Source organism: Anguilla rostrata, chromosome 7 (genome assembly GCF_018555375.3).
Source record: "Anguilla rostrata isolate EN2019 chromosome 7, ASM1855537v3, whole genome shotgun sequence".
In the NCBI taxonomy this organism is placed as follows: Eukaryota; Metazoa; Chordata; class Actinopteri; order Anguilliformes; family Anguillidae; genus Anguilla; species Anguilla rostrata.
The window spans coordinates 7087032-7102178 of NC_057939.1; the positions used below are offsets into that span (position 1 = coordinate 7087032).

The window sequence follows — 15147 nt, forward strand, 5'->3', positions numbered from 1 at the left end:
CTGGTAGGTCCTATCTGCAAGATAGGAAGAGAACCAGGACAGGGCAGTCCCGGTAATTCCCATCCCAGCCAAGGTGGAGAGGAGTATTTTATGGTTGACCGTGTCAAAAGCTGCAGACAGGTCAAGAAGGATCAGGACAGAGGAGAGGCGTGAGGCTCTTGCAGTGGCAAGTGCCTCCGTCACAGCTAGTAGTGCAGTCTCTGTTGAGTGCCCGGATCGGAAGCCAGACTGGTGAGGGTCTAGCAGGTTGTTCTGATGGAGAAAAGAGGTTAATTGTTTAAGAACTGCTCGTTCGAGGGTTTTGGACAGAAGGGGTAGAAGGGATACGGGTCGATAATTTGTTACATCGGAGGGGTCTAAGGTGGGTTTTTTGAGTAGTGGGGTAACACGAGCCGTCTTAAAAACAGAGGGAACATGACCAGAGGAGAGAGAGGAATTAACAATGGAAGACAGATAGGGAAGGAGCTCGCTGGAGATAGATTGGAGAACTTTGATGGGATGGGGTCAAGTGGGCAGGTGGTTGCGCGATGAGAGGTGATGAGTTGTAATACATCAGAGTCCTCCAGCATTTCAAAGGAGGTCAGTGTGGCTGTGGGGTTGTCCTGGGGGGTTGGGGGGCTCACTGGATGGGTGAAGGAGTTCGGATTGTAGCCACCTTTCCTTCAAAGGCGGCCAGAAAGTCATCTGCGGAGAGGGAAGAGGGAGGTGGGGGTGGAGGAGGAATGAGGAGGGAAGAGAAGGTGGAGAATAGTTTACGTGGATTAGAGACACATGCGCTGATCTTGGATTGGAAAAAAGAGGCTTTGCAGACGTGAGGGCAGATGTAAAGTCGCCAGCAGGGTATGGTATGCGGTCAGGTCATCAGAGGATCGGGATTTTCTCCACTTTCTCTCTGCAGCCCGCAGTGATGTTCTGCTGGAGCGTAGTGACTCAGTCAGCCATGGGCAGGGGGGTGAGGGGCGTGCTGGTTTGGAGACAAGAGGACAAAGTGAGTCGAGGGACTGAGAGAGGCAGGAGTTGAGGGTGGAGGTGGCAAGGTCAACTGGCAGGTTAGAGAAAGACGCAGGAGGGGGAAGTGTAGACAGAGCAGTGGAGACGAGGGAGGATTGTGACAGAGTAGGGAGATTTCTCCTGAAAGTTACTGTGGGTGAGCTATTGGATGAATTGAGGGGGAGTAAATAGGAGAGGGAGAAAGAAAGAAAGAAGTGGTCTGAGACATGGAGGGGAGTCACTGCAAGTTGGGGAATGGAGCAGCCTCTGGTGAATACAAGGTCTAGTTGGTTACCAGCCTTGTGTGGGGGGGGAGGAGGACAGGGATAGGGCGAAAGACTGGAGGAGTGAGGCAACCCTGGACAGTTGGGAGGTTTCTGGTGGGAGGTTGAAGTCTCCCAGTAGAATAGCAGGAGTGCCATCCTCGGGGAGGGAGCTCAGGAGAGTGTCCAGCTCGTCTAGAAATGAGCCGAGTGGACCTGGAGGGCGGTACAGAACAATAACGTGAAATGTAGAGGGATGAGTTACAGTGATCGCGTGAAATTCAAAGGAGGAGAAAGTAGGGTTAGGACTGGGGAGGACACAGAACTTCCAGGACAAGGAAATGAGTAGACGGTACCCCGCCTCGGCCAGAGGCCCTGGGGGTGTGCGAGAAGGAGTATCCCGCAGACAGTGCAGCTGGGGTGGCGGTGTTATCGGGAGTGATCCAGGTTTCCGTGAGAGCCAGGAAGTCAAGAGACTTCGTCTTGGCAAAGGCAGTAATGAAGTCAGCTTTCTGGACGGCTGACTGGCAGTTCCATAATCCACCTGTGACAGTGAATTCCTGAGGTGTGGATAAGGGTGGGTAGATCAAATTGGTTAAATTACGCCTGCGGTGAACAGACCATTTGGGGCGAGGCAGCACGCACAAGGGAATGGGGTTTAAAAACATGATAAACTGATGACGAGGCTGCCTATGGCAGCCTCTGCTGGAGCTATAAATACTGGGTGACAATTACGTGCTTGCATTAGCTTCATTAGGGCAGATAAGCACCAGGTGAAGCTCCTCGAAATTAGCTCAACAATACGGGGCAGTTAAACACCAATCCCCACACACAGTTTCACTAACGCCTTTAACTAACTAACAACAGCAAGTCAACTACAGATATTCTCAGCTAACGCCCAACTAAGCTTGCTGACTAGCAACAGTTGAGACAAGTTTTAAAAAGATTAGGCTACCTAAATTACACACAACTATGTTCGCTAACTAGCAACAGCAGAAACAAATTAAGTTATGATACGCTTATCTGAATCGCGGGGGACGGCAGAAGCGACGACACAATCAGATGCACACAGAAATACAACTGCTTCATAACAAATACACTTGATATCCTCTTTTGGAAGATCTCCTCTGTTATACAAACACTGCTGCTTCATTACCCAAATACTGCAACTGCACATTCATAAGCAAAACAGAAGCACTGATAATTATTTGTTACAGAAATATAACTGCTGCTCACTTCATACAGAAATATAACTAGTAAATATTATGATAATTCACAATACAAATATATAACTGTAATGAAACTGTATAAATGTAATGAAAAAAAAAGTACTGACCATTCATTTTAACTGTTGGTCATTTATTTAAAAAAAATATATATATAAATCAATTCAAGGAATACAAATTTGCCTCATATGTATGCCTACACCCCCTCCTCAACAGCGCAAACACAGCGAGGTTCAGGCGCATTAATCAGATGGGGCTCTTTGCACAGCGCGCGTTCAGCGCACAGTGATGTGGACTGAGGAGTCTCCCTCAAAGTGGTCTTAATCAAAACGAGCCGATAAATAAATAAGCTCTGTTTTACGGAGTCTGTCTGGGTTCACGTGAGGCGATTTTAAATGAGGGTTCGTAACCAGGCTCAGAACCGCAGTTCAAACACGCGATTGATTGACTGGGCTGAAACAGTGCGTCGGGGCTACGCAGCTGAATACGGACCCTTGAGCTGCGGTCAGCGTTGTTGCTGTGACCGGGTAGTGCTATAGCAACAGGGCACAATCGAGCAGAGCCATATATTTAAAGGAAGACAACGTTGCATCTGTTACAGTTGTAAAATTTTCAGTGGCATTTTTTTTGCGGTGAGATCAGACACAAGGCTCTGAAGTGCCACATTAGTGAGCTGGGGGAGGGGCTTAGCACCGGCCCTGTCAGCTGACCGACTGAACACCGAGGGTTCCGCTGGGAAACGCAGGTGACCGTGACCGAGTCGGGCGGGGCCTGTCGGTGTGCGCGACGGAGCGGCTCTGCGGACCTGCGCTGCCGGGTGGGGGAGACAGACGGGTCGTCTCCGGGGAAACCGTTGCCGCTCCCGCAGCCGAGGAGCTTTCAGCACCTGCAGCAGACGCACCGCGCCGCCGGATTTTCCCCCCAGAACCCAAACCCGGCTCACAAAAGGGTTAAACTGTACTGGGGACATGCGTGAGATCTGTGTGTGTGCATGTGCGTGCGTGCATGCATGCGCGTGCATGTGCGTGTCAAGTGCTGCGTGTGCACCTTTGTTGATGTTGATGGCTGAATTTATGTGTTCTTTTTTCCTCTGTGAATGCATTGGTGTACATATGCACAGGTGTGTATGCATACATGCGTGTGTGTGTGTGTGTGATGTGTGTGTGCGTGGTGTGTGGTGCGTGTGTGTATGTGTGATGTGTGTGTGGTGTGTCTGTGTTCATCGGCTGAATTTATGTATATTTCTACTCTACGCATGCATTGTTGTTTGCGTGCATGAGCTCGTGTGCATGCATTTCCATGCCTCAGTCTACAGTCCCCGCACCTATGCGTGGTGCTACACAAAGCAGGGCCTCTTCCCCCCACCCTGCGGCGATATCCCACGATGCACGGCGGTCTCGCTCACGCGGCGATCTCGCTCCCATGCTGAAAGCAGCCCCTCGCCATTGTGATCCAATCCCACACCGCTGTGCCGCAATCAAAGACTCCCGCGCAGGCTTCGGTCGGGACATTACCTGCAGTAAACCCTTCAAAGGCTGTTCCAATAGGTGGTATCAGGTCACGGTGCATCTGATATTCAACACAGCTAAAATCTGCTTTTACGACTCCTGTCTGAGCCCTCTGCTGACTACGCGGGGAGCACGGATATCGATTCCTGGATTGATGGGTTTTATTTTTTTTAAAAGCAGCCATCAGACACATCCATGAATTCTGTTCTCAGCATTGCAGCTTTATCTGCAATGTAAGTAGGAGAACATTGGGTAACCACCCTCTAAGTCCCGGGTAAACTTTGAAAACCATTTTAGGACTCATGATGTGAAAGGGACCCTGCGATAGATGGGCAGCCTATCCAGGGTGTATTTCTGCCTCTCGCCCCAATGCATGCTGGGATAGGCTCCAGGGCCTCCCGGGACCCTGCCCAGGATAAGCGGGTATAGATAATGCAAGGATGGATGATGTGAAGGTGGCGATCAATCCAGTATATCTAGTTGTAGGAGGAATGCAGGGGCAGCCTTACCCACGTATCCCGGCGTCCCACACGCCGTGGACATGACGTCACCAGTGCCCTCCATTTTGGACAGGCCAAAATCACTGATCATGATCTTCGACTCGTCCTGGGGGTTGAAGTACAGCAAGTTCTCTGGCTGGAAAAAAAAAGGGCAACAGAACATCACAACATTAGGAAAACGTACGCATACACACACACGTACGCTACACGTACACGTACACACACACAAACATACGCACGCACACACGTTCATGTATACGCGCACGCACACACATTCACACACACTCAGAGTAGCTAATGAAGAGAGGCACAGAATGGGGAATGACGAGAAGGAGTGAATGCAACGGAACTCCATCGCTGGAAAATACTATGGTAATCAGAGACGCAATCAACACCTTCCACGTTCCTGAATATTTCTCTCGCAGAACTTGCGAGGCTCGCAAGGCAATTATTTCTCGGTCTTGTGTCGACAAGAAAGCGCGCCGCCTTGGAGAGAGAGCGAAAGAGAGTCAGAGAGAGAGAGACAGCGAGAGAGCGTGTCGCGGGTGGAAGAGTCCGCAGGGTTCCGCGTGCTCCCCCAGAGCGCTACGCTCAGAGCGCTAACGGGCTGCGGTGCTGCAGGTGTCGCCCTGTTTCCACTGTAGGGCGCAGCTATGTGTGCGCTAGCGTGCTAGCGCCGCGGTAGCGCCGCCATAAATCAAACGGAGCGGTAAACAAAAGCGATAACTCGCCTGCACCGGAGGTTAATAGTTCCGTGAATAACGCGTATAAATCAAGTCTTTGGGGGGGGGAGGGGGGGGCGGCAGACAGCGCAATTAAAGCTGGGAGGACGCAGTGCTGACTGTGGCCTGCAGCCCTGCGGGGAGATGGGCCGCTGGGCTCGAGCATCACCCAGGGACGGGAGAGCTCCAGTCAGCCGGGACAACCGGGTCTCCTTGCTCACTAGCACCCCTGCTGGCCGGATCTGTGCCTGCAAGTCCCCCTGCATGCGAGCGTCTTCCTCTGACTAATGTCTGCGCAAGCCCGGCTAGCGAACAGCGGTGTGATAGGAAGTGACATCACGCGCGTCAGAGGAGAGCGCGTGCTTATCTGCGCTCTCTCTCGAATCGATAGCCGAGGCTGCCGCAGCGAGTACGGATCAATAAAATGGGCGATTCCAATTTGGGCAGAAAAAGGCTGTAAAAAGCGTTTAAAATAAAGGCCTTTACTAAGGGCTGCTCTGACATGGTTATGAAGCAAACGTCCTGCCCCCCCCTCCCCCTCCCCATTGTGATGGACCACTTTAATAAGGTCGCAGAATAGAGAAACTGGCTTATTTATGGTGTATACTGAGGAAATCTACGTGGGAGTGCTCCTCCTGATAAGCACTGTGGGAGGGAGTGTGAACTGTGGAGAAGCAGGATGGAGAAGAGAAGGTGAGCAGATTAGCACCTGCACACAATCCTGCAGGAGACATGGTACTGCAGCACCTGCGGTGCCTGATGTGAGAGCTATCAAGATCAGGTTCTGTGTGTGTGTCTGTGGGTGTGTGTGCATGGGTGGGTATGCGTGCATGTGAGCGTGTGGTTTGAGTGTGTGGGGGGGGTGGTATGTGTGTGTGTGTGTGTGCATGTGCGTGCATGTGAGTGTGTGATGTGTGTGTGGGTGGTGGTTTGGTTGTGTTTGTGTGTGTGCAGGGTACGTGTGTGTGTGTGTGCATGTCAGCGTGTGGTGTTGTTAGCGTACATTCGCAGGCGCGTCCGTGTGGGGCGGTGCAGTACCTTGAGGTCTCTGTGGACGATGCCCATCTTGTGGAGGTAGTTGACTGCGTCCAGCACCTGTCTGATCAGCGTGCTGGCGTCCTTCTCCGTGTAGAAGCCCTTCTCAACGATTCGGTCAAACAGCTCGCCCCCTGACACCCTGGAGAGAGAGAACGCGGGGAGGAGGAACCCCCCAAAAAACGCCCATCACCAGGGTGCTCTGCGAACCGTGAACCGAAGCAGGATTTCATTCACACTGCGAGACCCAAACAGAAACCATTGCAGACTTCTCCCAGTCAGTGCAGCGCAGCTCCAGTCCCAGACGGGGAGAGACACAGCCAGTGACCCACCGCCAGATTCAATCAAACACGCTTAACCAAATCTCAGGGCACATGCAATTCAATCAAACCGCATTTAGGCTTTTTCAGATTCGATCATGCAAAATTCAATGGTGGTAAAAGACGGAAAAATCCAATAAACGGGAAAAGGGGTGGACTGAAAATTTGTGGTGCCTGGGCTGGGTTTGTTTTTGTTTTTGTTTTTTTTAAATCACAAGTGAACTTGCTCTTTGCAAACAATCTGTTTTTCTGCCTCCAGCTTTAAAATTCACACTGTTTTCATTCAGTTAATGAATTAGAACAATCAGTGAATTGAAGAACACCATAACACGCAATTTATTCAGAATTTTAGCAATGAAGTACTTGTTTCCCCACTTGTCTTTATATATATGTAGAAAGTTATTGTTTTGCACCAATGAATAGAAAGAAAACACACACTGATTAGTCACAGAAGAATAAAAGATGTTTCAACTGCTAACCATACAATTTACTTTTAAAATACTGTTGGATTACAGTATTCTTCACAATGGATTAACAGATGAGGTATTTGCCGGTATATTCTGATGTTGAGAATGATTAATGAGTTTCAGCAGACGTCATATATACGTGTATTGTAGCTTGTACCTGGCCATAATGGCTTAACCATCACAGTACCAAAGAAGACCACACAGGCTGTAACAGGTCGCCTATGCAGAAGCCCGTGAGGTGTTTGGTCTGACACTAAAACATGCTCCGGTTCAAGCCTTCCTTCGTCTCTTCTGAAGCTGTGCGATAGTAACCTTTCCGTTTTTCACGGAGAAGTTCCTCGCCTCGTTATTAGAGATCATTAAAATAAAGCTGGCTGTAAAAAAAAGTCCCACTGACCTTCGACCAGCAATTAGCAGGAAGTTCAGAAGTTTTTTCTGCCGAGACAACTTTACAGAGCGAAAACAGAAACTTCTCTTTACAGAAACATCTAATGAAATATTAAAAGTTGTCTCTAAAAAATGATGGCAGCTATTTCAGTTAGAAAAGATTTACGCAGCAAACAATCAATACAGTGTCCTGGTGTCTGTCTGTCACTCTATAATACCGCACCCAAAATCTGCCTTGCACATGGTTCCTTACTGGCCTTTCAGTGAACAAAAAAAAAAACACAATCAGGAGTAAATGAAAACACTGTAGCAATTAAATCCAACAAACCAAGATGTCTGAAAGCCATGGTAAATTTAAAGATTAGGTGACATTTTTAAGGAACAAAAGTAGAGTTCACCCTTTCCTGGCGATCATTCATCAACTCCATTTCAATCGAAATTAATTTACTTTTAATTACGTTACCAGAATGGTAGAAAGTTTTCAAGCAGCACCAATCTATTTTCCCAAAGATTGATGTCTTCTTCCTAAAAGCTGTGCTATGGAGTTCAGCCTGAGCTGGGCCTGGAGCGTGCTGGAAACGCGAGACCCGACCAGACACACTTCGGCACGCAACCGCAGGCCTGACTAACGCTGCCTGGCCAACCACGAGCAGCCCGTGGGACCCTATCGTCGTGACAACGCAGGCCCAAACGCAAACGCCTCCGCCAAACAAAATATTTGTCGCCCGCGCCGGGCTCGGTAGTTGAGTACGTCAGCGCGGGTTGAATGCCGCAATGGGGGGGGGGGGGGGCGTGCCAAAAGAAACACTCACACTGCCGTGCAGGTCTGGTGGTCAATACTGCATTTGTGTCTTAAACCCAAACCCAGACCAGGTTTAAACGCAAACGCTGCTACATTGCGCTGTTCGGGCGCTGATGCGAATGTGGCGCACGTACGAATGCATGAACACATGACACAGATACAGGAAGTATTTCATTTATTTTAATTTGACCGTTTGATATGTTAGCAGTGTTCAGCTACGCAGTTCAATATCAGCTACTTAGGCCCTGCACCTGTATGGAGTTAAATGAATGTAAGCCACCTGAATGAGAGACAGAAGTAACGCAGGAGACCGGCTCGACTCTAGTCAAATAGTGTAAGACAGGTATTTCTTAAACGTGTGTAGGTGCAATGGTTCCTGTTATGTTCATTTTTAAACAGTCAATGCAGTGAAATGGAGTACATAACAATGGGACGTTGTGTGAGGTGGAGCTACAGAGGGCGCATTTACAGGTGAGGAAATGGGCCGATCTGATTGGCCGTAATGAAAACAAACCCCCCCCTATCACACCCAAAGTTAATGTTTTCCCATCGAACCGGTCTCTTTTACGACCGTTGCCGTAGCTCACTAAACCTGATGGACAATAATTAGCCACACCTGAATTAGCCAGCACCTGATTGGCTGTTAAAATAGGGCCTCCAGTGTCCATCACCCACAAATAACAAAACTTCAGTGGAAAGAACGTCTTGACATACGGGCGTGTAAAATCTATATTGAGGCTTTGGGTCAGACTAACCCGGGTACTTTAAGGCTTGTTTCGGTTTGACTAAATTGTATATTCCCACAGAATACCAATAACAGTCCGTGCAGGAGTACAGCCTGTTATACTGTCAGACCAGACAGGAGGAGTACAGCCTGTTGAGATGTTTAATACGTACAGGGGTACTATGGGAGACTAGCCGCAGAGAAAGAAGGCCGACCCTTAATACGCACTCTTTTATTTCTCATTTTTCACCTCTTGATCAGCAGAGGGTCCCTGAGCACTGATACTCCTGAAATCCTCAGAACGCAACCTTCCCAGGTTTCATAATCCAGCCCCCTGGTCTGGCCTTTTCCCACAAAAAGGCAGAGCCTGCCCGTCGTGGGAGTTTGAACACCTGACAGCGGAGACATCGGCGGGGAGCCGTTACAGCTAGCGAGGAGCGCTAACGAGTTCACCTGCGAGAATCGACTGCGTGGTCGCGCGAGCACCGGGAGCAGCTGAGGAGAGAGAGAGAGAGGCTCACCAAAGACATCTGAGACACGTGTGGGCCACACAAACAGCACACACAAACCATACCGTGTACAGCCCCGCCCCCGCTGTCCGTCTGTCTGTGCTCCTCTCATGACAAACACATGGCAGGGACAGACTGACAAGAGCCCAGGAGTTAGGACCGCCTCCTCTTATATATCAATATAGCATCAAAGCATTATAATGTACTATGTGTCACAGACTATACAAGAGAAGGTACAAACTCAATTTTCTCTAGTATCAACGTGGCATCGATTCCAGACGGTACACTTGCAGTGTCAGTTTGAAGAAAAAAAAAAAAAACAGGCCATCACATGTGACTAAGCGCACTCTTCTAACTCGGCTAACTCGGTAGAGGCTAACTGTGGAGGGAAAAGCAGCAGCAGATGTAGTCTGCAGGAGATGAGATGCACCTCGTCCACACTCCCAAAATTCACAGAGGATGCTGCAGTGATGACGCAGGCCTATGATTGGGCAGAAAGGGAAAGAAACTCCCCCCTTTAAAAAAAAAAAAACAACAACATTAAAAAAACAGGTTTGCTCTTTTGGAGCCCCCAGATTAGGGGCTATTAAAACTCTCCCAAGCCACAGGCGAAATGCAGAGAATTCCTACGTAAATGCAGCCGCGGTAAAGTCACGTCAGACTCATGTTTACTGGCCGCAAGAGAGGCACACTCACCCGTTTAATAGACCCGGGGAAGGGACTGCGTGGCGGGGAAGGGAATTGTGGGTAATGAGTTGAGGGGGCGGTTAATCTGGTTCTCAGGCCGACGCCGGAGACGTTAAGTAGCCTAGCAGCACAGCTCACGCACACACTCACCCGGAGGTCACGCTGACCTGAAGTTAGCGTACGAGACGATCTCGATGTAGAGGACACCCACGTTACGGCAAAGGGACTCCCCCCTCTGTGTCTCTTTCATTTCCCCCGTCCCGCCGTCGCTCGGAAACCCGCAGGCCCCCGGTCGACGACACGTCACACGGGTCTCCGAACGAGCCCGTCGCACCGGAGCGGAGCGATGAATCATCGCTGCGTTATGGAAGCCCAGCGAGAGCCTGGTGTGTAAGCTGCCGCTGCCGCTGCCGCTGTTTTTTTATTTATTTTTTTATTTCCTGCCACCAGTCAAACAGGAGGCCAGCTTCCGAAGTGCAAACCTATCATTTGCAGCACTTAGCCGGGCGACGTTAACACCGCCGCCGCGGCTGGCCGACGGAGACCGCGCTCGTGACCCGCGAGGCGTCTGGGTAGGCGGGGCCGCCGCCGTCGCCGCGGCGGTGAGGTTCCGTCGCGCCGCGTTCCGTCGGTAATGCGCAGGAAACGCGGGAGACCTGACGTGCGTTCCCTCGTGTGCGACGTACTGTACCGCAGCTACAGCGGGAGCGGGGTTTAGGATCCCCGGCATGCCTGCCCAATATCAACAGTCATTAAGGGTGTGTGTGTGTGTGTGTGTGAGAGAGCGTATGTTTGTACGCACTCATGTGCGTGTGTGTGTACATGTGCATGCACATGCATGAGTGTGTGTGTGTGCGCATCTGTTTGTGTGTGCGTGCGTGTATTTGTGCTCATGTGTGCGTGTGTCTCTGTCTGTCTGGATGTGCGTGTGTATTCATAATTCACCACTAGAGGGTGCTCATCTCATCCAGTTTCAGCATTAGCTAAAAACAGACACGTTCGGTCTCAGGCAGACTAATGAGATATGCGTGCTGCTGTTGTGCTGTGTGAAATCATCACTAAAACTAACGGGAGCAGCAAGGTTAGAATGCCTCACTTTATCAGATAAATAGTTCACGGCACACTTACATAGGATCAAAATATCTTTTTTCCAAGGAAGGAAGAGTCTCCTTGGAGCACAACATTCAGAAAATGATAATCTGTTACGAAAAGCAACTAATATACAGCATAATGAATACAGAGAATAAGAATGTTCACAGTTCAGTGGGTTCATAGCTTCCTCTTCTGGTACAGGGACTTCTAAAAACAAGAACGATTCCATCAGTTTCATAATTACATGCATGAATTTCACACCAGGAGGCACATAAAGCTATCGCTCGAGAGGACAATAAACATGTCAAAAAAGAGAAATAAGCACTGCACATGAGTTATGCAGAGTTCTTCTTACATAGAGCATTTCACTGTCACCATTTCTCTTTTTTAACATCATGCATTAACACAGAAACTGTCACTTACACTGAGAAAACCACTTCCGCTGATTCAGATACCCTGACATTTTACATTATTACTGACCTTCGCTTTTCACTATTCATAACCCTGGACTGGACACTAAGATGTAAAACCCAAATACCCTCATGTTTGGAGTAAAGACCAGTTTACAGTTACGCGACGTGTGATTGGACAATGGATACTGCTAGACTGCCGCGCACATTCCATTATTGCTCGACTTTGATATTGAACACTGTTGCTCATTAAACGTACAAACACGCGCCTGATAAGAACGCATCGCCAAAAGGGAATCATTAATGCCATCTCTGTAGTCTGCCCGGTCGGCAGCACACAGGCACGGAAAACCATCGCAATTGTGCTTATCCAACTCACGACAGATATGTGGTCTTCCGTTTTATTTATTTTAAGGCAAGGCTAGTTGATGACTTTACACTTCGCCGAAGATAATTACAGAAGATGAGAACGTTCTATAATAATATTGTCATGACAACTGAGCCGGCGATGGGGTCAAAGTTCAGCACAGTTTAAGTTTCAGCGATGGGCACAACGAGGATAGCGACGATGACAAATCCTCTGTCACTCTAGTATAAACTACGCGACCATCAAATGTGATAATCGCCAGTGGCAACCGTAAACTGGTCTTAAGGGTTAAGTAAAAGGGGGCCAGTCCAGAACTAAACTGCACACTGCTGTTTCTTAGAACAAGTCTAATTAAATCTCCTTTCTAAAACCACCCAGCTATACGAGCAGCTAATACAGAAATCTACATCAAGTGATCTGAGCAAGGAAATCCATAGAAATAAAGATGGCAGTCTTATATTTAGCCCAAGAGCCAGAATGGAAGGATTCTCCACTGGAAGGTGACAGTGGCGCAGTGTGTTGAGCAGCACCCAGTCAGGATAACTGCCACAGCTCTAAGCTGAACTGCAAGCTGAGCTTGAGCAGGAACAGAAACAGCACGGGAGCCATTTTGGGCTGGGTTGCAGGTTTACATCCTGAGTGGAGCTCCCAGAAGTCTCAGCGAAAGCCCAAATGGCTCCGCTACGCTTTGAGAGCTCCAGTTCTATCCCATAACCACATGCGAAATAAAGAAGGTGACTGTGTTCTGCGTGCTAAAGCCACGATCGATGTAATGCAATGAGACCTACGGCTCAGCTCCCCCAGCCCTGAAACAGGGGGGGGTCATGTGATGCTACGCATGTTATCTGCGTCAGTGCTTTGATCATGTTGCATATACACCGGGTGGTCGAGTAATTTAACTAGATAGGTCCACCACTGTCGCTCAGCTGAATGCACTTACGTCCTCTTACACCCTAACTCACTCTGGATAAGGGCACCGGCTAAATGAATGCAATGTAATATAATTAAGCAATATGGCACGAGAGGCCGTGCTGTATCCTGAACACAGTAACTCCACTACGCATCGTGTCTAACAACTCCCCTGCGTCCATGACTGTATGCACGATACAGCACAGCCTCGAGTGCCGTATCACTTACATAAAAAGGTTATGGCGTACATAGACAATTAATTTATGACATAACATTATTTATTCGGCAATTTTATTTCCTAAGTAACGATTTGTGCTCGCGGCGATACTGTCACTGGTTTACAATCACTGTAAGATGCGGTCTCAGCCAATCAGCATCCAGGATTGAAACAACCCGTCTTATAATGAAAAGAAAATCAGGAGGTCATAGGGTCCGTGTGCCACACTGCTCTCCATGGAAGCCTTTTTTCGTTGGGTCCGCCAGGGCCTCAGGCCTACAACCCCCCACCCCCCCTTCCCGGCCACGGGGGAGCCAAGGACACAAGACCTGCCATGAGGAACAGAAGGTGGTTCGCCGAGACCGGCCAGCGCTGGGTTAGCAAATAATCAGGTCGTCCTGCAGGCGACAGATCCCGGCACCACCCCCATTCCCCCTCCCCAAACTCCCCCCACACTGCCACGGGGGCCCCCAGGCTCTCGGCAGACAGATGGTGGCCGAGGGGCCGGAGGGGTTGTTCCACTCTAGCGCCGCCCTACGGGTACGGGCGTGCCAGTCAGGGTAATTAATCACGAGCCGCGGTCACATCCTGGGCCCATTCATCCTCCCGACCCCCTCACCGAGCTCACCGCAGGCCCTCTGCATCCGAGGCCACCGCGCACGCCGTCCAATCAGAGGCCTGCATTCCACCGACATCCGTCCTCAGCTTTGGCGAGTGTGAAATGCGAGAGTTCGTTCCGTGCTCCGCAAAAATATCACACGGCGAAGCCTTTTCAGTTCAGAATTAAGTAAAGTGCATCTGCATTGAAGAATAAAGACTGAAATAAACTGAAATGACAGGTTTTTATAGGTTATGTGAGTAACCACACTCCTAGGCAGGGCTTGGAAGGAGGCATTAGCAGCCGTCACCTGCGGGGTGCGGGTAGAATTCGGCAGTGGCTGTGTGACTTCGTCGCTCTTACCAGCCACTTTGGCGGATGACCTTTAGGTAGCATTTTCTATGAATGTCTACCACCTCTCTCTCTCACACACACACACACGCACGCACGCACGCACACGCACACGCACGCACGCACACGCACACGCACACGCACACGCACACGCACACGCACACGCACGCACATGCAAGCCGCTTATTCCTGGTCATGGTTGGGGGGGGGGGGGGGAGTTAGGAATATACCCTGGACAGGTCACCAATCCATCACAGGGCCCACACACCATTCCCTGGGAACAAACCAGAGCAGGCCTTAGGTCGGGATTCAAACTCGGTACGTTCTTGCTGTGAGACGACAGTGCTATTCACAGTACCACTGTGCCGCCCAGTTTTATCAACCATAAAGTGCCATTGTCTAGTGTATTTAACTCATCTGGTGCGCTGAAATCCAAACAATTGGTTTGACTCACTTCTACTCCGGTCTCTCATGCGTTTATTACCCAAGGACACAGAGAGGGAAGATAACATATGACATCTGATCACTCACTCATAATCTGTTTTATTAAACGCTAACAGGACAGAGCGATAGTCCTTAAATATTCATCTTCGATGTGAGCATACACTGTGCTCATTAACACCGAGGGTTTGCGCGTAGCCTGAGTGCCCCTGGTTACAGACACGGAGACAGATCCAATTAGGGCTCCGGCAAATTAATATTCAACAAAGTTTCCGCAGAAAACGGGGACAGAAAAAAATTAATTGAGATCTGCCACTCGATGTGAAGCTGATGCAACCGCCCTTTAGCCTCCAGGAGAACGAAGCTGGCAGCATCTGTGAATCGCATGATCGGAAATGACATGATAATAAATTATGGGTTTTCGAACATTAATCGTTTAAGCTCTGGCGGCCATCAGGGAAACCCGAGTAGGCTATCAATTTAACGATGTAACTAGATAGATTTTACAACGGCCGGATATCTTTCAATGTTTCATTCTCTCAATGTTCACCTAATGTACAGCCGCTGCTATCGCGCTACAGTGCCGTCACCGGCACCGTTATGACTGCGTTTCAACCTGACT

The 15147-nt window shown here is 49.5% G+C and overlaps 1 protein-coding gene across 2 annotated transcripts in view; it reads right to left on the reverse strand.

The window, feature by feature from the left end:
* Positions 1-15147, reverse strand: part of camk1da (calcium/calmodulin-dependent protein kinase 1Da) — a 98142-nt gene that overhangs the window by 25876 nt on the left and 57119 nt on the right. For both annotated transcript variants that reach the window (XM_064342559.1, XM_064342560.1), the window contains exons 4-5: positions 6248-6386; positions 4497-4623 (exon numbers count right to left, since the gene is read on the reverse strand). In XM_064342559.1, coding sequence (XP_064198629.1) covers positions 4497-4623; positions 6248-6386 — 266 coding nt within the window. The remainder of the gene's footprint in view (positions 1-4496; positions 4624-6247; positions 6387-15147) is intronic.